At 55.9% G+C, this 23,584-nt stretch overlaps 1 protein-coding gene across 2 annotated transcripts in view; it reads left to right on the forward strand.

The window, feature by feature from the left end:
- The window catches only part of PNPLA7 (patatin like phospholipase domain containing 7), a 211,226-nt gene that overhangs the window by 15,182 nt on the left and 172,460 nt on the right, over nucleotides 1–23,584 (forward strand). For both annotated transcript variants that reach the window (XM_064171045.1, XM_064171046.1), the window contains exons 9-14: nucleotides 158–238; nucleotides 8,909–9,037; nucleotides 12,264–12,344; nucleotides 13,484–13,628; nucleotides 14,708–14,800; nucleotides 23,130–23,230. In XM_064171045.1, coding sequence (XP_064027115.1) covers nucleotides 158–238; nucleotides 8,909–9,037; nucleotides 12,264–12,344; nucleotides 13,484–13,628; nucleotides 14,708–14,800; nucleotides 23,130–23,230 — 630 coding nt within the window. The remainder of the gene's footprint in view (nucleotides 1–157; nucleotides 239–8,908; nucleotides 9,038–12,263; nucleotides 12,345–13,483; nucleotides 13,629–14,707; nucleotides 14,801–23,129; nucleotides 23,231–23,584) is intronic.

Genomic DNA, 23,584 nt, shown 5'->3' on the forward strand with positions numbered 1-23,584 from the left:
AAGAAGCCCCCAGGAGCAATGGGGAGCCATTTCTGTCGGGGGTGCTCAGGGTGCCTGGCAGTTTGTGTGCAAGCTGAGCTGTCTGAAGTGCTGCTCTGTCTGTGCCAAATGTGCAGCTGTGAGCCTGCAGTGATCTGCTTCTGTCCTACTCTTGCAGGATGGCACAGAGATGGTTGTGAAGGAGGTGCTGGCAGGAGACAGCGTCCACAGCCTGCTCAGCATCCTTGATGTCATCACAGTAAGTGCTTGAAGCTGCAGGTCCCCTGCAGTGCTACTTTGTGGCACAGGGCCTGTGAGGTAGACTTTGCACAGTGCTGGGAAGGAAGCCGAGTGGAAACTCTTTCTTTGACAACTTCTTTTCCTCCTCTGGGATCTCCAAAACTCTAAACTTACCTGTGTGGTGTGCAAGGGGGTTGTGAAATGTCTGCCTGGAGTGCAGCACTGCCTGCTCCTGGCAGGCTGGAGGGGTTGGGGAGCACCGTGGTGGCCCTGGAGGGGTTGGGGAGCACCACGGTGGCCCTGGAGGGGTTGGGGAGCACCACGGTGGCCCTGGAGGGGTTGGCAGGCACAGTGGTGGCCCTGGAGGGGTTGGCAGGCACAGTGGTGGCCCTGGAGGGGTTGGCAGGCACAGTGGTGGCCCTGGAGGGGTTGGCAGGCACAGTGGTGGCCCTGGAGGGGTTGGCAGGCACAGTGGTGGCCCTGGAGGGGTTGGGGAGCACCATGGTCGCCCTGGAGAGGTTGCCAGGCACTGTGCTGGCCCGGGAGGGTTCAGGGGCGCTGTGCTGGCCCTGGAGGAGTGGACAGGCACTGTGCTGGCCCTGGAGGAGTGGACAGGCACTGTGCTGGCCCTGGAGGAGTGGACAGGCACTGTGATGGCCCTGGAGGGGTCAGGGGCACTGTGCTGGCCCTGCAGTACTCTGTTCCTAAGTCTGGAGAACTGAGGCATGGTTGATTTGCTCAAGGTCACAAAGCAGTGAGGAGGAGGAGCAGGTTTGTGCCCAGAATTCCACACACTTACACTGTTTGGTTTGTTACTATCTTGGTTTAGTTAGTCTGAGGCCAATAACCCTGCCAGTTGCTGTTGCTGTAATTGTGGTGTGAAGCCACTTGATGGATTGAGCTTTCCCCAGACATGTTTGTGCTGCTGGTGTCCATCTGGAGGTTGTGCTCTTTGGCAGGGGGCAGGATAAGCTGGGAGCTACCTGGGCACATCTATGGCACCAGTGAGTGGTGCTGGGGCTTGTTCCAGCTGCAGTTGCAGCAGTGGTTTGCTGAGAGTGTACCAGTGCCTGCATTTGGGAGAAGCTAGATTTGAGGGGGTGAAGTCATCATCTTTGGCAGTTGCAGGACTTTGATAGATGGGAGCATGAGGATAATCTGGTCAGTGAGGTACAGAAGCAGAGAAAAGGCCTCTAAGGTCACCCAGTCCAACCTTCAACCCAGCACCACCATGGCCACACATGGTTTGAGCACCTCCACCACCTCCCTGGGCAGCCTGTGCCAATCCCTGCAAAGAAATTGTTCCTCATCTCCAACCTAACCCTGCCCTGGCACAATTTCAGGCCTTTTCTCTCTTGTCACCTAACACTGGGGAGCAGAGCCCAACCCCACCTCACTGCAACCTCCTTTCAGGGCAATGAGCTCTGCCCTCAGCCTCCTCTTCTCCACACTGCACACCCCCAGCTCCCTCAGCTGCTCCTCCACAGCCCTTTTCTTTCAGACCCTTCCCCAGCTTTGTTGCCCTTCTCTAGACCTGCTCCAGCCTCTTGATGTCCCTCTTGGAGTGAGGGGCCCTAAACTGAACCCAGGATTTGAGGTGCAGCCTCACCAGTGCCCAGTGCAGCCCACCAAAGGCACAGTCCCTGCCCTACTCCTGTTGCTCACACCACTGCTGATCCAGGCCAGGCTGCTGGTGACCTTTGTGGCCACCTGAGCAGATCCTGGCTCATCTTCAGCCACTGTCAACTGCACCCCCAGGTCCTTTTTTCCACTGGACAGTTTCCAGCCACTGCTCCCAGCCTGGAGCCTTCAGGGAGTAGTTGTGCCCCAAGTGCAGGACAGAGCACTTGGCCTGGTTGAACCTCATACAACTGCCCTGTGCCCATGGCTCCAGCCTGGCCAGGTCCCTTTGCAGAGCCTTTCCTACTCTTCAGCAGCCCAACAGTGCCACCCGGTTTAGTGCTACCTGCAAACTTTCTGAGGCTGCACTCAATTCCCTTGCCCAGAGCATTGGTAAGATACCAAAGAGAGCTGGCCCAGCCCTGAGCCCTGGGCAGCAGCAGGGGTGAGCTCCTGCCAGCTGGGCTCAGCCAGTGCTTAGCCCAGGGAAGCATCCACCCGTGCAAGCTGACCTGCTGTGTTTCCTGGGTGCTTGGCTGCCTCTGCTCATTGCAAGGAGCTGTTACTCTGAGCCAGGAGTCCTAATGATTCTGTGAAGCTTTCCTTGCCACTCTGAGCAGGCCTCTGTCTGGGTGATTGCCATGAGGCTTGCTGCAAGTCAGAAACAGTTCTTAAAGCTTGGTCACATTTTGCTCCATCAAGAGAAGTGGCATGAGAAGGACTGGGAGTGTGCAGGTCTGGTTCTTGCTGCTGTCACATTCATCCTGGGAGCAGCTGCAGAGGTGTCTCTGCCCCCCTCACTTCCAGCAGTAGATTGTTTTGCTCACAGTATTGTGAGGAGGAGACAGCAGCATCAGCACCACTCCTGTTCCTTTCCTGCTTTCTTGGTGAGTCAACAAAAAGAAATCACAGAATGGGTTGGGTTGGAAGGGACCTCAAAGCTCATCCAGCTCCAACCCCCTGCCATGGGCAGGGACACCTCCCACCAGCACAGCTTGCTCAAGGCATTGTCCAGGCTGGCCTTGAACACCTCCAGGGAGGGGGCATCCACAGCCTCCCTGGGCAACCTGTGCCAGTGTCTCACCAGTCTTGCTCTCAACAATTTCCTCCTCATCTCCACTCTCAATCTGCCCTCTCCCAGCTCAAAGCTCTCCAGAGCAGGAGACTACACAGTATCTCTGGGCAGCCTGCTCCAGGCCTCCAGCACCCTCACACCAAACAACTTTCTCCTTCTGCTCAGTTGGAACCTCCTGGGTTCCACTCTGTGCCCATTGCCCTTGTCCTGTCCCTGGGCACCACTGACAAGAGTCTGGCCCCAGCCTCTTGCCCCCCACCCTTTAGCTGTTGCTGGGCATTGCTCAGATGCCCTCTGGGGCTGCTCTTCTGCAGGCTCTCAGCCCCAGGGCTCTCAGCCTTTGCTCCTCACAGAGATGCTCCAGAACCCGGGGCTGCAGCAGTGGTGGGGTAGTGGTGGGGGGAGGGAGGCAGGGGTAGGGTGGGAGGAAGGCAGGGATTTGGGTTGGAAAGGAAGGCAGGGGTCAGGGGAGGGAGGAAGGCAGGGGTCAGGGGAGGGAGGAAGGCAAGGGTAAGGGGGGAGGAAGGCAGGGCTGGGGGGAGGAAGACCAAATGCAAGCAGTGGGGATAGGCAGAGCATGCCAGATTTCTGGGTGCAGGGAGGAGTTAGCAGTGCAGGTGGGAGGGGGTGAGGCAGCTGCATGTCCTGTGGCAGATTGCTTACCCAGCTTGGGTGGGGCTTGGCCATTAGCTGTGCCCTGGGCTCAGCTGCTGCCTCAGCTGTGCCATCTGTCACCTGCAGCAGTTAATTCCTCTGCAGAACACGAGGCAGCAGTTACCTGCCTGGAGAACACAAAGTTCTGTGTGGCAGCCCCCCTGGTTCACTCCTGATGATAGCTCCTGGTGCCCTCAGTGTGCTGTTCAGGCAGGGTAATGGGAGCTGGGGGTGCTCCATGTGCTGCTGCTTGCAGCTGAGGAGTGACAATTAGAGAGCATTTCCTCTTCACCTCCCTCTGACAGCTTCTAGCATGTCCCAGACCAGCCAGAGATGGGACCTGGCCCTTTCAAAAGCAGTGAAGGGGCTGGGGAGAGGGAAAATTGCACTGAAGGGATGGGCTGCTCTTTGGAGAGGGGGAGAGAGCTGGGCACAGACTGCTGCATCGTTAGCCCTTATCATCCTAACACTGCTCTGCTGAGAGGCTCTCAGCATTGGGCTCTCCTCAGACAAGCACTGCTCAGAGAACAGCCCAGGCAGACCACCTGAGGGTGACACCTGGGGCTTCTTTTGCTCTTTCCACTAAGTGTTTTGGAGCACTACTAAACTTAGAGCCTATCCTTGGGCCTGGAACTGAAGATTTAATCAACTTCTTTAGGTTTTCACTTTTGTTTTTCACTGGCACCAAGCACTGCCAGCCCAGCCCCAGCCTGGCCTGGGCTGGTCCCCAGCAGTGTGGGCAGCAGAGGCAGGGAGGGGATTCTGCTCCTCTGCTGAGCTCTGCTGAGACCCAGGGAGGGGATTCTGCTCCTCTGCTGAGACCCAGGGAGGGGATTCTGCTCCTCTGCTGAGACCCAGGGAGGGGATTCTGCTCCTCTGCTGAGACCCAGGGAGGGGATTCTGCTCCTCTGCTGAGACCCAGGGAGGGGATTCTGCTCCTCTGCTGAGACCCAGGGAGGGGATTCTGCTCCTCTGCTGAGCTCTGCTGAGACCCAGGGAGGGGATTCTGCTCCTCTGCTGAGCTCTGCTGGACCCCACAGCACAGGCAGGGACCTGCTGGAGCAGGGCCAGAGGAGGCCACAGCAGTGCTGGCAGGGCTGGAAGGGCTCTGCTGTGAGGCCAGGCTGGGGGAGTTGGGGGTGTTCAGCCTGCAGAGGAGAAGGTTCCAGGAAGACCTTCTGGTGGCCTTGCAGTGCTTCAAGGAACAGTTTTGAGCAGGGCCTGTTGGGACAGGCCAAGAGGTGATGGTTTGAACTAGAAGATGGAGATTGAGAGTGGAGAGAAGGGAGAAATGTCTGACACTGAGGGTGGTAAGAGAGGTGAGAGCCCCATGCCTGGAGCCATTCCAGGTCAGGTTGTTTGGGGTTCTGAGCACCCTGCTCTAGTTGCAGCTGTCCTTGCTGGCTGCAGGGGTTGGACTGGATGAGCTTGGAAGGTCCCTTGCAAGCCAAGCCCCTCTGTGAGTGTGTTTGGTGAGGAGCTGGGAGGCAGCAGAGCTGATGAGAGCTGCAGGGCTGTGTGTGCTTGGAGCAGGCTGGACACAGCCTCTTGTACATCTGAGCATGGGGAGAATCCCAACTGAAGTCAAGCTTCAGACTGACCTGCAGACAGAGGATGCTGCCTTTGGGTTAGGGCACAGCAGAAGCACAGAAATGTCATTTGTTGACTTCTTTACTTAATTAAAGGGAGCTGAGGTGGCCTGGAAGCTTTGCACTCTGGGTCAAAGAGCTGTGTAAAATTGCAGCTCCCCCAGGAACCTGAAGATCAAAGCTGCTAATGGCAGCCCCCAGATCTTCTGAACAGCTCAGCTGAAGTTGGTGTAATTAACAAATTGGCTCCAATTAGTGTAATGTAAGCATCTGTTTTGTGGTGACCTCCAGAGCAGCAGCAGAGCTGGAGCTTTGCTTCCCTGAGAGGATGCAGTTGTAGAAGGATCTGATAGATTCATGGGTTGGGTTGGAAGGGACTTTAAAGGTCATCCAGTGCCAACCCCTGCCAGAGGCAGGGACACCTCCCACCAGCACAGCTTGCTCAAGGCCTCATCCAGCCTGGCCCTCAACACCTTCAGGGAGAGGACATCCACAGCCTCCCTGGGCAGCCTGTGCCAGTGGCTCCCCAGCCTCACTCTCAACAATCTCTTCCTCATCTCCACTCTCACTCTCCCCTCTCCCAGCTCAAAGCCATTGTCCCTCAGCCTGCCACTCCCAGCCCTTCTCCAAAGTCCCTCCCCAGCTCTCCTGCAGCCCCTTCAGGCACTGGAAGCTGCTCTGAGGTCTCCCTGCAGCCTTCTCTTCTGCAGGCTGAACAGCCCCAACTCTCCCAGCCTGTCCCCACAGGGGAGCTTCTCCAGCCCTCTGAGCATCTTGGTGGCCTCCTCTGGGTCCTGTTCAGCAGCTCCAGGTCCTTCCTGTGCTGGGGCCCCAGAGCTGTAGGCAGTGCTGCAGGTGAGGTCTGAGCAGAGGGGCAGAATCCTCTCCCTGTGCTGCTGCTCACACTCATAGAATCACAGAATCAGTCAGGGTTGGAAGGGACCACAAGGAGCAGCCAGTTCCAAGCCCCCTGCCGTGCCCAGGGACACCCTACCCTAGAGCAGGCTGCACACAGCCTCAGCCAGCCTGGCCTCAAACACCTCCAGCCATGGGGCCTCAACCCCCTCCCTGGGCAACCCATTCCAGCCTCTCACCACTCTCCTGCTCAGCAACTTCCTCCTCACCTCCAGCCTCACTCTCCCCACCTCCAGCTTTGCTCCATTCCCCCCAGTCCTGTCACTCTCTGACAGCCTCAAAAGTCCCTCCCCAGCTGTTTTGGAGCCTCCTCCAGATGCTGGCAGGCCACAAGAAGGTCACCTGGGAGCCTCCTCTGCTCCAGCCTGCACAGCCCCAACTCTTTCAGTCTGTGCTCACAGCAGAGCTGCTGCAGCCTCTCAGCATCCTCCTGGCCCTGCTCTGGACACTCTCCAGCATCTCCACAGCCCTCTTGTCCCAGGGGCTCCAGAGCTGGATGCAGGACTCTAGGTGGGGTCTCACTCGATGCAGCTCAGCTTGGCTCTGCTGTGCTTTTTGGGCCAAAGTTGTCCTGCAGAGGCTGTGTTCAGCTGGCTGAGTGCTCTGGAGGCCTTGCAGGGGTTTTTGGCTGTAATCAGCATTTAGCATCTGTGTGGTTTAGTGTTTGGGGAAACTTCCCTTCTGCTGCTCAGGAGGCCTGAAGGCTTTGGAAGCTGTACCTGAGGGGAGAGCTGTGCTCAGCCTTAGTTCACAGAAGCACAGAATGGTGGAGTTTGAAGGGACCTCTGGAGATGTCTTCAAGAAAAGACTGGCTGAGGCACTTAGTGCCATGGTCTAGTTGACTGGATAGGGCTGGGTGCTAGGTTGGACTGGATGAGCTTGGAGGTCTCTTCCAACCTGGTTGATTCTATGATTCTATGTCCCTCTTTGGGGCAGAGTCATCTGGGGCAGGTCACACAGATGGCTGTTGAAGTGCCTTAGATCCTGCTCCATAGCACAGAAGGGTTCTTTTTATCTTAGCAGTAGCTAAAGCAACATCTCCTGTGTGAGTAAAGGAACTCAGGACTTCCAGATACTGTTTTCAGCACTTGCTAATGGAGCAGAAAGGGCTGTCTGGAGGGTTGACTCCAGTGATTGACTTTCTTCTGCTCTGGCAGGGGTGTTGGACTTGATCTCTCCAGGTCTCTTCCAGCTCCTAACACTCTGTGATCTATTCTGATTCAAGGAGGGGAAATCCTAAAGGAGAATCTTGCCTTGCTGTGTGAAGAACCTCTGTATGCTCCCCACTTCCAGCTTCATCCTTCACTGGTTTCTCAATTCCCCATCTGCTCTTCAAGCAACTCAGAATGGGCTGGAACCAGCTTACCTCAAGTAAAGAATCCCTGGCATAGGCTGCCCAGGGAGGCTTTGGATGTCTCCTCCCTGGAGGTGTTCCAGGCCAGGCTGGAGGAGCCCTTGTGCAACCTGGGCTGGTGGAGGTGTCCCTGCCCATGGCAGCAGGTTGGCACTGGATGAGTTTTATGATCCAGCCCAAACCATTTCTGTGATCCTATGAAGCTAGGAAAGAGAATCATAGAATCATAGAATCAACCAGGTTGGAAGAGACCTCCAAGCTCATCCAGTCCAACCTAGCACCCAGCCCTATCCAATCAACCAGACCATGGCACTAAGTGCCTCAGCCAGGCTTTTCTTGAAGACCCCCAGGCACGGTGCCTCCACCACCTCCCTGGGCAGCCCATTCCAATGCCAATCACTCTCTCTGTGAAGAACTTCTTCCTAACACCCAGCCTAGACCTACCCTGGCACAACTTGAGACTGTGTCCCCTTGTTCTATTGCTGGTTGCCTGGGAGAAGAGGCCACCCCCACCTGGCTACAATGCCCCTTCAGGTAGTTGTAGACAGTAATAAGATCCCCCCTGAGCCTCCTCTTCTCCAGGCTAAACAGGCCCAGCTCTCTCAGCCTCTCCTCATAGGATTTGTGCTCCAGGCCCCTCACCAGCTTTGTTGCCCTTCTCTGGACATGTTCCAGCACCTCAACATCTTTCTTGAATTGAGGGGCACAGAACTGGACGCAGCACTCCAGGTGTGGCCTGACCAGTGCTGAGTCCAGGGGAAGAAGAACCTCCCTTGTCCTACTGGCCACACTGTTCCTGATGCAGGCCAGGATGCCATTGGCTCTCTTGGCCACCTGGGCACACTGCTGGCTCATCTTCAGCTATTATCTATCAGTACCCCCAGGTCCCTTTCCTCCTGGCTGCTCTCAGCCACTCAGTCCCCAGCCTGTAGTGCTGCTTGGGGTTGTTGTGGCCAAAGTGCAGAACCCTGCACTTGGCCTTGTTAAATCTCATCCCAGCAGAAGCTGCCTGGGTTTGTTCTCTGCAACATTTAACACACACAGCTCTGCAGGAGTCTAAAGGTAGCTGTGTCTTAGGGCACAGCAGCTCTGCCTGAACCTTAACTATGTCATTTGTGTCCTGTTTGCTGCTGTTACTGCAGCACAGCAGTCACCAGCACAGGTGAGAAAATCACCAAACCCTCTTTTCTCTGTGGTCCCCACCAGCTGGAAGCTGAAATTCTTCTGAGGCTTGGCTTTCTCTGTAGCAGAGCTGACAGAGCAGCCAGTTGGCCTTCACCTGGTACAGCTGCTTGTGACTCTTCTTCCTCTGCCTCTGTCCTGTTGATGCCAGCGTGAATTCCCCTGAGCCTGCTGCTCTTGTGGCATGGAGCTGCTGGAGCACAGCTTCAAGGCTCTTTGTGGTCAGCTGGTGCCTGTCAAGCATATGTGGGGGCAGCTCTTGGCTGGATTCACCCTTTTGTCTCTGAAACTCTCTCCTAGGGTCACCCTGCTCCCTACAAAACTGTCTCAGCCCGAGCAGCCATTCCCTCCACCATCCTGCGCCTTCCAGCGAGTGCCTTTCAAGATGTCTTCAAGAAATACCCTGAAACTCTTGTCAGAGTGGTACAGGTGAGCTCTGGGGGTGCCTGGGCTTGGGAGGGGGCAGAAATCACTCTGCTGGCAGAGTCAGGAGGAGGAGGTGGAAGTTCAGCACAAGCTCCTCATGCTTTAGCAGCTAAGGAGCTGGTCAGTGTGGCTTCTCTGCGAGGTTTGGATTGGTTCTGCTCTTCCTGTTGCTCTTAGGGCCCCAGCTTGAGTGATCTCAGCATTAATCATGGACAGGGAGAAATAAACCTGTGCACATTGCATCAGTTTCTGCATGTGATGGCCTCTTGAATCAGCCTGACCTGCACTGTCAGCTTGTGGCTCCGTCTGGAGTAGAATGGGCTGATGTGGGCTCTGCATCCTCTCACTTGCTGCCTGGGACAGGACAAGCAGCAATGGGTGGAAGCTGCAGCACAGGAGGTTCCAGCTCAGCACAAGGGGGAACTTCTTGCCTGTAAAGGTCCCAGAGCCCTGGCACAGGCTGCCCAGAGAGGTTGTGGAGTCTCTTTCTCTGGAGCCTTTCCAAGTCTGTCTGGATGTGTTCCTGTGTGCCCTGAGCTAGACTGTGTGGTCCTGCTGTGGCAGGGGGCTTGGACTGGATGATCTTTGGATCCCTTCCAACCCCTGACATCCTGGGATCCTGGTTACACAGCAGTGAGGTCCAGAGTGCCTCAGAACATGGCCAACACTGCTGCTTGTTGGGAAGAAGGACTGAGGAGCCCTCAGAAGCTGTCTGTGGAGAGATGATGCTTTGTGCAGTTCCCAGCACTCAGACTGACCTGTGAATTTGCAGTGCAGAAGGAGCTGCCAGCACCTGAGGAGAGAGCTGCCTTAGCTTTAAGGTCACAGAATCACAGCATGGTAGGGGTTGGAAGGGACCTCTGGAGATTGAGTCCAACCTCCTTTCCAAGGCAGTCACCTAGAGAAGGCCACACAGAAGCACATCCTGGTGGGTTTTGAAAGCCTGCAGAGGTGCAGACTCCACAACCTCTCTGGGCAGCCTGTTCAGAGTTACAGAAGTTCCTCCTCATGTTCAGGTGGCACTTCTGATGTTCCAGATTGTGCCCTTTGCCCCTGGTCCTGTCCCTGGGCACCACTGAACAAAGCCTGGCCCCATCCTCCTGACACCCACCCTTGAAGCTGATGAGACCTGCCTCAGGCTGCCCTTTCCCTGGCTGTAAGGCCCCAGTTCACTCGGTCTCTTCTCATGAGGGAGATGTTTTAGTCCCCTTCCCTGGCTCTGCAGGAGCTCTGAGAGCTCTCAGGTGAGCACAGCAACATTTCCTGTGTGTCCTGCAGGTAGAGGCCAGTGCAGGGACTGGTACCTGAACAAGTTCAGCCTGACAGTTGGCCAGGTGGCCCCACAGGTGCCCCAGGCAAAGGGAGGCAGGTGACCTGCTGAGTTATTCTGCCCTGTCCTTTTGCTTTGCTGTCACTTCAGATCTTTTTGGCCTTACAAGCTGGTATCTGGCTGATTTATGGGTGCCACGTGGCACTGCCAGCGCTGATGGCTGAGGAGATCATTGCACAGCTTTAATTAGCTCCATGGGAGCTGATACAGAGGAGAGGAGGGGGGCTTGAAAGAGGCAGTGAGCTGCCAGGGCAGAGGGAGGTCAGGCAGCAGTGATGTCTGAGGTTGGAGTGCTTGGAGGAGCACAGGCAAGGGAGCAGTGGGGTAATTCCAGCCGTGAGGAGGAGCAGTCACAGGCAGCCACTTTGATTGCAAGGTGTGGTTTACTGGTGTGTGGTTTACTGGTGTGTGGCTGTTGGTGTGTGGCTACTGGCGTGTGGCTGTTGATGCGTGGTCGATCACAGTATCATCAGGGTTGGAAGAGACCTCACAGGTCACCAAGTCCAACCCTTTAGCACAGAGCTCAAGGCCAGACCATGGCACCAAGTGCCACGTCCAATCCTGCCTTGAACAGCTCCAGGGACGGCGACTCCACCACCTCCCCGGGCAGCCCATTCCAGTGTCCAATGACTCTCTCAGGGAAGAACTTTCTCCTCACCTCCAGCCTAAATCTCCCCTGGCACAGCCTGAGGCTGTGTCCTCTCGTTCTGGTGCTGGCCACCTGAGAGAAGAGAGCAACCTCCTCCTGGCCACAACCTCCCGTCAGGTAGTTGTAGACAGCAATGAGGTCTCCCCTGAGCCTCCTCTTCTCCAGGCTAACCAATCCCAGCTCCCTCAGCCTCTCCTCGTAGGGCTGTGCTCAAGGCCTCTCCCCAGCCTCGTTGCCCTTCTCTGGACACGCTCAAGCATCTCAATGTCCCTCCTAAACTGGGGGGCCCAGAACTGAACACAGCACTCAAGGTGTGGTCTAAGCAGTGCAGAGTACAGGGGCAGAATGACCTCCCTGCTCCTGCTGGCCACACCATTGCTGATGCAGGTCGATGGGTGCGTGGCGATTGGCGCGTGGTTGATTGGCACATGGTGTGTTGGTGCGGGGCTAATGGCACGTGGCTATTGGTGTGTGGGCTATGGGCATGGGTCTGTTGGTGCATGGTCTGTTGGCGCGTATGGCTGTTGGTGCATGGTCTATGGGCGTGTGGCTGTTGGCACGTATGGCTGTTGGCGCATGGTCTGTTGGCGTGTGGCGACTGGCGTATGGTCTGTTGGCGTGTATGGCTGTTGGTGCATGGTCTGTTCGAGTGTGGCGATTGGCACGGGGCTTTTGGTGCATGGTCAGTTGGTGTGTGACAGTTGGCGCGTGGTCTATGGGCGCGTGGCTGTTGGCATATATGGCTGTTGGCGCGTGTGGCTATGGGCACGTGGCTGTTGGCGCGTGGTCTGTTGGCTCAGTGGCTATTGGCACAGTGGCTATTGGTGCGTGGTCTAAGGGCACGTGGGCTATTGGCACGTGGTCTGTTGGCTCAGTGGCTATTGGCACAGTGGCTATTGGTGCGTGGTCTAAGGGCACGTGGGCTATTGGTGCGTGGTCTGTTGGCTCAGTGGCTACTGGTGCGTGGCTATTGGCTCAGTGGCTACTGGCGCGTGGCTATTGGCGTGAGGCCCATCGGGGCGTGGCTGTTGGTGTTTCCAGCAAACAAGCATTATTTGGGGTGGGGGAGGAAGTCTTTGGGCTCTTGGGGTGCCTTTGCCGAACCACTTGAGTCTGTCTGTGCCTCAGTTTCTCAGCTGCTCAGCAGTGTGGAGTGCCTCGAGGTGCTCTGCTCCATATCTGAATGGCAGAGCAGGAAGCAGAGTGGGAGAGTGCTGAACCCAGCCCTGTTCTTGATTTCCCACCTCCAGATCATCATGGTGAGGCTGCAGAGAGTCACCTTCCTGGCTCTGCACAACTACCTTGGCCTGACTACTGAGCTCTTCAGCTGTGTAAGTCTGGGGTACATCTAACCTGCTCTTCCTGTCCACCCTGGCCCTGGCTGGGCACAGGTTGGTTCTCCCTGTTTCAGAAGGTCACAGAAGAGATGTTCTACAGTCACTCAATGAAGTACTTCAGAAGAACAGTTAGAACAGCCCAGAAAATCACCAGCTTGTGCTGATGCCTCAGGGATTGGGAGAGAAGCATAAATTCAATCCCAGAACCTCAGCAGGGTGGGGTTTGGAAGGGACCTCTGGGGATCATCCAGAACAAGCCCCTGCTCCAGCAGGGCACCCACAGCAGCTTGCCCAGTAGCACAGTGGCCAAGGGGGGTTTGGAAGCTCTGCAGAGAAGGAGACTCCACAACCTCTCTGGGCAGCCTGCTCCAGCCTCCAGCACCCTCACACAAAACAAGTTTCTCCTCCTCTTCAGATGCAACCTCCTGAGTTCCACTCTGTGCCCACTGCCCTTGTCCTGTCGCTGGACACCACCAACAAGAGTCTGGCCCCAGCCTCTTGCCCCCCACCCTTAAGCTGTTGCTGAGCATTGCTCAGATGCCCTCTGGAGCTGCTCTTGTCCAGGCTCAACAGTCCCAGGGCTCTCAGCCTTTGCTCCTCACAGAGATGCTGCAGGCCCTTCAGCAACTTTGCAGCCTCTGCTGGGCTCTCTCCAGCAGTTCCCTGTCTCTCCTGAACTGGGGAGCCCAGAGATGGACACAATACTCCAGCTGTGGCCTCACTAGGTCAGAGAAGAGAGAGAGGAGAACCTCCCTTGCCCTGCTGCCCACGCTCCTCTTCATGCACCCCAGGCCACCATTGGCATTCTTGGCCATGAGGGCAGACTCTTGTAAAGGTCTGCAGGATTGCATCTCTCCAGCCTGGTGTCTGTGCAGAGCACCTGTATGGATAAGGAGTCTTGACCCGGGGTAATGATCCTGAGTCACAGTTCAAAGGGTTGTGTGCCCCTGGTGGGACAGCATCTGGTCAGAGGGTACTTAATGGAACTGGCCTGAAATCCATGGGCTGTAGCTGGGAGTGCTGAAGCAGCTGGCACCAAAGTGGGAGGAGTACCCCAGGGTCGATCCAGGGTCAAGTCCTCTTCACGCAGGAGCCTGTGGCTGATGTTTGCCTTTTCTCCTTGCCTCCTGCAGCAGAGCCAAACCATCCCTCACCTCTCTGTCACCAGTGTCACAGCTGGAGGGAGCTCGAGCAAAGCAGTCCGAAGACAGCTGCTGAACGTCTCCGAGGAGGAGCGTGGGGAGAGGCTTGAGAAGGCTGCCGAGGCGCTGGACATGGGTAATGCGCTGGGAATGCCCTTGGTGGTGTTCTGCAGCTGCTCTGCTATCGATCCCAGGATGTTTATTGGATTAGAGGGCTTGGGGATTGTCTTCAATCAATGTCGAGTCTGAAGCCTTTGGTAGTTGTGAGCCTTAATTGGAAGTGATTAGGGTTGTTAATGATGTTGGGGTGGGGAAGGCACAGAAAGGAGCCGCTGGAGTTGGCTTTATAGTAGGAGCTGTGACGGTTCTGCACTGCAGGTAGTAGCAGAGGAGTTGCTGCGTGGGGAAAGCATTCAGGTGGAAGGGGCAGTGTGGAGGCTAAAGCTGGGGAAAATGAGTTGGATTTTGTCTCTAATCCTGAAAATTCCTTTAAATGGAATTAAAAGCAGTGAGGAGGTGTAAAAGAGTTTGCGACTGGGGCTTGAACAGAGCCTGAGGAGGTGTACAAGAGTTTGAGACTGGGGCTTGAACAGAGCCTGAGGAGGTGTAAAAGAGTTTGAGACTGGGGCTTGAACAGAGCCTGAGGAGGTGTAAAAGAGTTTGAGACTGGGGCTTGAACAGAGCCTGCAGCAGGCTTTGGAAGTGGGGAGTGAGAGGTTTGAGTTGGAAGGGACCTTCAGGATCGTCCAGTTCCAACCCCTCTGTTCTCATTTGTACTTCTTACCCTTGTCCTGCCCCTGGCCAGCACTGATCATCCAGTGCCAACCTCCTGCCATGGGCAGGGACACCTCCCACCAGCACAGGTCACTCAAAGGCCTCATCCAGCCTGGCCTTGAACACCTCCAGGGAGGTTGTGGAGCACAGAAGCACCCAATGTGATCTTTGATCACATTGGGTGCTTCTGTGCTCCACAACCTCCCTGGGAAACCTGTGCCAGTGTCTCAGCACCCTCAACCCATACCAGTGTCTCCCCACTCTCACTCTCAACAATTGCTTCCTCCTCTCACTCTCCCCTCTCCCATCTCAAAGCCATTGTCCCTCATCCTGCCACTCCCAGCCCTTGTCAGAAATCCCTCCCCAGGTCTTGCTGTCTTTTATGAGGGAGCCTCCTGGGCAGTCCCTGACACTTGTGTAACCTCTGGTTCTGCATTTCAGATTCCTTGAAGGTTCCTGGCACAGAGAGCTGTGAGCATGTGTTCAGAAGAAGCCTTTCTTCACCTCCCTATGCTGGGTCTGCAGAGGCTTGTGGTCAGTAGTGCTCAGCACCACCTAATGTGTGTAATGGTTAGGGGGGCAGAGCCTGGGAGCTCTGGGGCAGCTCCTCCTTCTGCTTCTCACAGGTGATCATCCTCCACTCACGCTGCTTCCTAGCTCTTTTGTCAGACATTGCTGCTCTGAAGTGACAAATGGGCTGTGAGCAGGGAACATTCCCTTGCTGGCTTCATTAGCAGTGGGGAACAGGCAGGAATTTGGCTACCAAGAGGGCTGCAAAGGAAGAGCTTTATTAATTGATCCAGCTGAAAGCAAGGGAGCTGAGGTGATCTGCTCTCCTCTCTCTCCTGCAGGAGATGACACACGGCTCTAGCTTGGCTGATGGTCCCAAAGAGCACATTAGGTGGCTCTGTTGCTTTTAGAGCAATGCTTTCTGAGTGGGTAATGAAGATGATTTACCATGGAATGCTCTGATGAGACTTTGATGAGGCTGAGCTCTCCTATGGTGCAGTGAACTTCAGACTTCTCCACCACAGGCTTGCTCTGATCCAGGTGTTTAGGTCAAGTTAATGATCCAGATAGAGAAAATGGAACTTCTTGGGTGAGCTTGGGTTGCTGTGGCTGCAGAAGCATAATCATGGAATCATTAAGGGTGGAAAAGGCCTCTTTGATCCTCAAGTCTAACCATAACCCAGCTACCATGACCACTAAACCATAGCCTGATGTGCCACATCTGCAGCTTCTTGAGCACCTCCAGGGATGGGGACTCCACCACCTCCTTGGGTAGCCTGCTCCAGTCCCTGACCACTCTTGCAGCATAGAAATTGTTCCTCATCTCCATCCTAGCCCTCCCTGGCACAGCTTAAACCTATTTGCTCTCATCCTGTCACAAGCTACCTGGGAGAAGAGACCAACCCCAGCCTCACTGCAGCCTCCTTTCAGGGAGCTGTGGAAGCAATGAGGTCTCTCCTCAGCCTCCTTTTCTCCACACTACCCAGCCCCAGCTCCCTCAGCTGCTCCTTGCATGTCCTGCCCTCCCAGGCCCTCAGCAGCCTCATTGCTCTTCCCTGGACACCCCCCAGCCCCTCAGTGCCTTCCTTACATTGTGGAGCCCAGAACTGAGCCCAGCACTCAAGCTGTGGCCTCACCAGAGCTGAGTGCAGGGCACTAGCACTGCCCTGCTCCTGCTGGGCACACTGTTCTCTTCCAGCCCCGCCAGAGTCACCTCACCCTGATAATGAGAGCAGAGAGAGGTCTGTGCTTCGTTGGCAGAGTGCCAAATGCACCATCCCGAGGCAGTTGTGAAGCTCCTGCTCAGACACTGCAGTGACTCTGAAGGTGCAGTGCACAGAGGAGGGAAGGAAAGCTCAGTCAGTGGAGGCTCTGTGGATATGTTCAAAGATCTGTGAGTGTCATCAATTCAGAGTCTGGCTTGGGTTGGAAGGGACCTTTAGTCCCAGCAGCACAGGCTGCTCAAGGCTGCATCCAGCCTGGCCTGGAACAGCTCCAGGCAGGGGCAGCCACAGCCTCCCTGGGCAGCCTGTGCCAGTCTCTCCCCAGTCCTCACAGGAATTTCTTCCTCAGCTCCACTCTCACTCTCCCAGCTCAAAGCCATTGTCCCTCAGCCTGGCACTCCCAGTCCCTCCCCAGCTTTCCTGCAGCCCCTTCAGGCTGCTCCAAGGTCTCCTTTGAGCCTTCTCTTCTGCAAGCTGAACAGCCTCAACTCTCTCAGCCTGTCCTCACAGCAGAGCTTCTCCAGCCCTCTGAGCATCTTAGTGGCCTCCTCTGGACCCTCTCCAACAGTTCCAGGTCCTCTTTGTGCTGGGGCCCCAGAACTAGAGGCAGTGCTGCAGGGGAAGTCTGAGCAGAGAGTGGGGCAGAGTCACAAATAGATCATTCTTCTGAACCAGGGAAAGGACTTAAGGGGAAGTGTTGAAGTGCCCTGTGCAGGACTTGGCTCTGTTTTCATCAGTGTTAGGTTGTTCTGCACTCCAAGAGTCTCAGCAGACATGACTCAGTGGTGAGCTGAGGTAATGCTTCCTCTGGACACAGCCCCAAAGTGGTGCTGTGAGGTCTACCCACCAGGCTGTGCTGCCATACACTGAGACCTGGACACATGGAGAGTTGAGCAGAGGGGAACCTCCTGAAGCTCAGCAAGGGCAAGTGTAGGGTCCTGCACCTGGGCAGGAACAACCTCCTGCAGCACTACAGGGGAGGAGGGACCTGCTGAGAAGTAGCTCCATGGAGAAGGACCTGGGACTGCTGCTGGAAGTTCAGCATGAGCCAGCAATGTGCTCTTGTGGCCAAGAATGCCAGTGGTGGCCTGGGGTGCATGAAGAGGAGCGTGGGCAACAGGGCGAGGGAGGTTCTCCTCTCCCTCTTCTCTGACCTAGTGAGGCCACAGCTGGAGTATTGTATCCATCTCTGGGCTCCCCAGTCCAGGAGAGACAGGGAACTGCTGGAGAGAGTCCAGCAGAGGCTACAAAGATGCTGAGTGGCCTCTGAGAGCAAAGGCTGAGAGCCCTGGGACTGTTGAGCCTGCAGAGGAGCAGCTCCAGAGGGCATCTGAGCAATGCTCAGCAACAGCTTAAGGGTGGGGGGCAAGAGGCTGGGGCCAGACTCTTGTCAGTGGTGCCCAGGGACAGGACAAGGGCAATGGGCACAGAGTGGAACCCAGGTGGTTGCATCTGAACAGGAGGAGAAGTTGTTTGGTGTGAGGGTGCTGGAGGCCTGGAGCAGGCTGCCCAGAGAGGTTGTGGAGTCTCCTGCTCTGCAGAGCTTCCAAACCCCCCCTGGCCATTGTGCTGCTGGGCAAGCTGCTGTGGGTGCCCTGCCTGAGCAGGAGCTTGTTCTGGATGATCCCCAGAGGTCCCATTCAAGCCCTCCATGCTGGGTTCTGTGATCTGCCCAGGCAGATACACTTCTGAGGAGGAGTTCCTGAGTGTTCTTAGAAGCTTTCACCTGGAAGGATCTCCTCAAGTTAGCAGTGAACACATCCATCTGTCCTTCCTGTCTCCTTTTATGTGCCATGGGAGTTGTGTCAGGGTACACAGAGCTTATCAGAGGGAGCAAATGAATTTTCCCTGACAGAAGGAGCATATCTAATTGGGTCATTATGGTTTGCTTCACTTAATGGAGCTAAGCCCTGCTCGCTGCAGAGAGGCTGCAGCTCACCCAGACACCACCTTGGTGTCTTTAATGAAAAGGTCAAGATCTTCCTTCAGGTTCTCTTCCCCACCTTAGTGTGTTCAGGCTCTGTGGGCATATTGATTCTGCTTATTACTGGCTCAGAGGGAGAGCTGCTTGCTATTAGAGCCATCCAGGTGCTATCATCCCAGTTTGGCTCCTTTCAGTTAACAAAACCTGCTGCAAAGGACCTTGGGGGAACTACTTCTGCCTTTCTTGCCCCAGGGCTTGGGCTCTGCTTTCGTCTGCCTTCTGTGTGCAGCTATCTGACTTCAGACAGAGCAGCTGTGTAGGTGAGGAGGTAGAACTCTGCTGGCTTAGGCAGGTCTGCTTGGACAGGATATGAACCTTTGGTGTGGAGAGAGGTGGAATGAAGTCAGGTGGAGTATCTGAGCTGGTGGACAGAAATGTCACAGATTGCTTTGGTTTGGAAGGGACCTTAAAGCTCATCCAGTGCCAACTCCCTGACGTGGGCAGGGTCACTTCCCACCAGCACAGCTTGCTCAAGGCCTCATCCAGCCTGGTCCTGAACACCTCCAGGGAGGTTGTGGAGCACAGAAGCACATCTTTGATCACCTTGGGTGCTTCTGTGCTCCACAACCTCCCTGGGAAACCTGTGCCAGTGTCTCACCACCCTCAACCTGTGCCAGTCTCTCCCCACCCTCACTCTCAACAATTTCTTCCTCCCCTCCACTCTCACTCTCCCCTCTCCCAGCTCAAAGCCATTGTCCCTTGTCCGGCCACTCCCGGCCCTTGTCCAAAGTCCCTCCCCAGCTCTCCTGCAGCCCCTTCAGGCACTGGAAGCTGCTTTAAGGTCTCCCTGCAGCCTTCTCTTCTGCAGGCTGCACAGCCCCACGTCTCCCAGCCTGTGCCCACAGGGGAGCTCCTCCATCCCTCTGAGCATCTTGGTGGCCTCCTCTGGACCCTCTTCAGCAGCTCCAGGTCCTTCCTGTGCTGAGGTCTCCAGAGCTGGAGGCAGTGCTGCAGGTGAGGTCTGAGCAGAGCAGAGGGGGAGGATCCTCTCCCTGTGCTGCTGCTCTCCCTGCTTTGGGCCACACTTGATTAGGTGAAAGAAATACAACAGGGTCTCCTGTGTGGTACTTCTCCATTTTTAAGGTTCCTGACAGTAAATGCTCCCAGTTCAATGCTTTTAAGGTTCCACAGCAGCTACCTTGCATTGCTTGCTTTCTGGGTGTTTTTCCCCAGGGATAAGGGAATCTACTTCTCCTTCCTCAGAGCTGAAACTGATTCCCTGCAGAGTATGTGCAGGAGCACAGGAGTAGCCCTGTTAGGAAAGCAAGAGGGAGTTCAGGAGGTGACACTTGGGATGCTCTGCACAGGGCCCTGGCAGGGCTGGACTGATGGGCTGAGGGCAGCTGTTGGAGATACAACAACCCCAGTGGCTTGCAGAGGAGGCTGGAAAGTGCCCAGCATAGGAAGGCCTGGGGGTGTTGATCAATGGCAGCTGGAGGTGAGCCAGTGTGAGCCCAGGTGGCCAAGAAGGCCACCAGCATCCTAGCCTTGGTGTGGCCAGCAGGAGCAGGGAGGTGATCTTGGCCCTGTGCTGGGCACTGGTGAGGGCACACCTCAAACACTGGGTTCACTTTTTGGCCTCTCACTTCAAGAAGGGCATTGAGGGGCTGGAGCAGGGCCAGAGAAGGGCAACAAAGCTGGAGAAGGGTCTGGAGAACAGGGCTGGGGAGGAGCAGGTGAGGGAGCTGGGGGTGTGCAGTGTGGAGCAGAGGGGGCTGAGGGCAGAGCTCCTTGCCCTGAAAGGAGGTTGCAGTGAGGTGGGGGTTGGTCTCTTCTTCCAAGTAACAGGACCAGAGGAAGCTGCCTCAGGTTGCATCAGGAGAGGTTTAGGTTGGCCCTTAGAAGAAACTTCTTCACTGCAAAGGTTCTCAAACCCTGGAAGAGGCTCCCCAGAGGTGTGGTTGAATTCCCATCACCAGGAGGTGTTTCAGAGAGGCAGAGATGTGGTGCTGAGGGCCGTGGGTTAGCCCCAGCCTTGGCAGAGCTGGTGGTGATCTTAGAAGGCTTCTCCAACTCGAAGCAGTCTGTGAAGGCACAGAGGCAGCTGGAATCCTGCCCGAGCCCACGTCAGCTGCCATTGTTTGTGCAGTGCCTCTGGGGCCAGCAGTGTGTGGGATAGCAGGGAGCATGTGTTCGCCCTGGAGCCTTGCATTCCACTCTCCCAGTTTCCCACTGCCTTCTGTTCTTTTGACTCAACAGTTCCAGTTAAAGCTCCTTCTGCTGTTTCCTTTCTGCCTCCCATTTGAGCAACAAGACAGTTTAATTAATCACTGTGTGGGAAGCTCAGAGCTACGGCTGGGAGGAAGACTTCTGCTCTGAATAGAAGGCTAGTAGACAGGAGCTTCCACTCTTAGAGTGCCTCCTCTTCTTCCCATCTCATTTCTTTAGTCTGCAGACCTAGGCAGAGGATGCTTTTCTTGCCTGCATGCCCATCATCAGATGTGTTAGGTTTGACCTAAGCAGGCTGTGTTTAGATGGCAAATGCACTTTGGTGTGCTGGGGGCTCAGGGATTAACCCTGAGCCTGTGCTTCGTGGAGCAGCCTAATGGACAGGCAGTGAGGGCAGCACACAGGGAGGCACAGCATGGCAGGGGTTGGAAGAGACCTCCAGAGCTCAGCCAGTCCAACCCCACTGCCAGAGCAGGCTCACCCAGGGCAGGGCACACAGGAACACATCCAGGGGGTCTTGAAAGTCTCCAGAGCAGGAGACTCCACAGCCTCTCTGGGCAGCCTGCTCCAGGCCTCCAGCAGCCTCACACCAAAGAAGTTTCTCCTCATGTTGAGGTGGAACCTCCTGGGTTCCAGCTTGTACCTGTTCTTCCTTGTCCTGTCCCTGGACATCAGCAAGAAGAGCCTGGACCCTTCATCCTGGCACCCACCCCGCAGGTGTTTAGAGGCACTGATCAGATCCCCTCTCAGCCTTCTCCACACCAAACAGCCCCAGGGCTCTCAGCCTCTCCTCACAGCAGAGGTGTTCCAGGCCTGCAGTTATCTCAGAGCTCTCATTGGACTCCCTCCAGCAGGTCCCTGACTCTCCTCAACTGGGGAGCCCAAAACTGGACCCAGGATTGCAGGTGAGGTCTCAGCAGGGCAGAGCAGAGGGGGAGGAGAACCTCCCTAGCCCTGCTGGCCTCACTTGTTGAAGCACACCAGGATGCCCTGGGCCCTGTTGCCCACAAGGGCACATTGCTGGCCCCTGGCTAGCAGCCTGTGCTGCCACTCCTGCTGCCCCAGCTCTTCTTTAGAAGTAAGTTAAGGTCTTCACCACTGCAGCCTGTATGAAATTGGAGAGAAAGGAGTATGAAATCAGTTATGAAATGAGTCCCATCAACAGCCTTGTGGTCTTATGAGCTGTGAGGTTTACTAATGACAGTCCTTGGGTCAGCCTGGTGGGTTCCTTGTTTGGAAGCTGAGCATGAAATGATGTTATGACTCCAGTGGCAGATTTGGATTTACTTCATGGTTTTGGATGGCAGAATGCCAGCATGGTGAGATTTCCACCTGAGGAAAGGCTGAGAGCTGGGTTTGGGCAGCCTGGAGAGGAGAAGGCTTGGGGCAAACCTTGTTGCCATGGAGCAGGACAGGCAGGGTGGCTGCCAGAAGGATGCAGGCTCCCTTTGCACAAGCAGTCCCATGCAGAGTACAAGGGGAGATGGGGACAAGCTGCTGGGGAGGTTCCCATTGGGCTCCAGAAGGAAATGTTTGCCCATGAGCACAGCTGGAGAATGGAATCATCTGCCTGGGCAGCTGAGGACTCCTCTTGCCAGGGTGCTGGGGCAGCTCACTGCAGCTCTGCTGTGACCTGGAGAGGTTGGAGCAGATGATCCTTGGGGTCCCTTCCAACCTGGCATTCTGAGGTTCTGTGATTCATGAGCATGGAAAATCCAGACAAGCTGCAGAAAGAATCTGCAGTGATTTCTGGCTTTGGGTGGCTGTTCTGCAGGGAGGGACTGAAGCTTGCAGGTCGTTCTGATCTCCCTAGGAGAGCTGTTGCAGTGCAGCAGGGACAAGAAAACTACTTTGGTTTGGTGGAGAGAAGGGAAATAATCAACTGCCGGAGAGCAGTGAAGGGGAAAAGGCCTTAGAGGGGCTGGTGGATTGGGAGGGTGACCCTGAGCCACCAATGTGCTCTGGTGGCCAGGAGGGGCAATGCTATATCTGGGGTGGATTCGAAGGGCTTGTAGGTCGAGAGAGGTTCTCCTGCCCTCTGCTCTGCCCTGCTGAGGCCACATCTGGAGTATTGTGTCCAGTTCTGGGCCCCTCAGGTAAAAAAGGACTTCAGGCAACTGCTTGAGAGAATCCAGCCCAGAACCACCAAGCAGTGGAACAACTCCTGTGAGGCCAGGCTGAGGTTGCTGGGGCTGGGGGCAGAGGAGCCTGGGGGCTCCACTCAGTGCTGTGCTAAAGATGTGCATGGGGCCACAAAGCTGCTGCCCCAGGGGAACATCTTCACCAGGAGAGCCTGAGGGAGCTGGGACTTGGAGCTTGGAGCAGAGAAGCCTGAGGGCTGCCCACATTCGTGTTGATAAAGATGTAAAGATGAGTGGCAGAGGCTGCAGCCAGGCTCTGCTGGGGGATGCCAGTGCCAGCACAAGAGGCACTGCTGGAAGCTGAGGCAGAGGAAGTGCCATGGAAACATGAGGAGGAATTTGCTCCCTGTAAGGGTGACAGAAGTCTGGCACAGGCTGCCCAGGGGAGCTGTGGAGCCTCCCTCTCTGGAGAGATTCAAGACCTGCCTGGATGTGTTGCTGTGTGAGCTGCTCTGGGTGCTGCTGCTCTGGCAGGGGTTGGACTGGCTGAGCTCTGGAGGTCACTCCCAGCCCCTGGCACTGTGATTCTCTGACAGCAGTGAGGACAATCCTGTGGATTTGCCTCTTCCTGAGGTCCTTCAGCTGAAAACGACTCTAATAGTTGTGCTGTGCACAGGAGTGGCTGTGGCAGCTGGATGTGGCTGTGTGCACATGAGAAGGTGTAAAGTTCCCATTGGATCTTCCAGGTCTAAAGGAAGCAGGAAAAGAAATAAGAATACAGAGGCCACTGCAAACCAGAAAGCAGCCCAAGGGAGCTGGAGGAGTCTGTGTGCTGCCTGCTCTTCCTGAGATCCTGCAGTCAAGGAGGTGCTGAAAGGCTTTTCTGTTGCTTGTAGGTAATGGCAGTGGTGCCAAGTCAGACATGGACATGGCCTACGAGAGGGCCAGAGTGCACTTTGGCTCCGAGGACACCGCCAGCAGTCCCGTGGTGGCCAAGGTAGGCCATGCCCAGCCTGCTTCTTCCCTTGCCCTTCCCTGCAGCATTCCCCACCCAGCCTGGAGCTGTGCTTGGGATTGCACCCACCCAGCTGCAGGAGCTCACACTTGGCCTTGTTGAATGCCATGAGGTTGGCCTGGGCACAGCTCTGCAGCCTGTGCAGGTCCCTCTGGATGGATCCCTGCCCTCTAGCAAGTCACCTGTGCCACACAGCTTGGTGCCATCTGCAGACCTGCTGAGGGTGCCCTGATTGCTCTGTGCATGTCCCTGCAGAGATGTTAAGCAGAGCTGGTCTCCATCTGTGGAGATATTCAAGGTGAGGCTCAAGAAGGCTCTGGGCAACCTGATCCACTT

The sequence above is a fragment of the Pogoniulus pusillus genome, chromosome 35 (assembly GCF_015220805.1).
Source record: "Pogoniulus pusillus isolate bPogPus1 chromosome 35, bPogPus1.pri, whole genome shotgun sequence".
Taxonomy (NCBI): Eukaryota; Metazoa; Chordata; class Aves; order Piciformes; family Lybiidae; genus Pogoniulus; species Pogoniulus pusillus.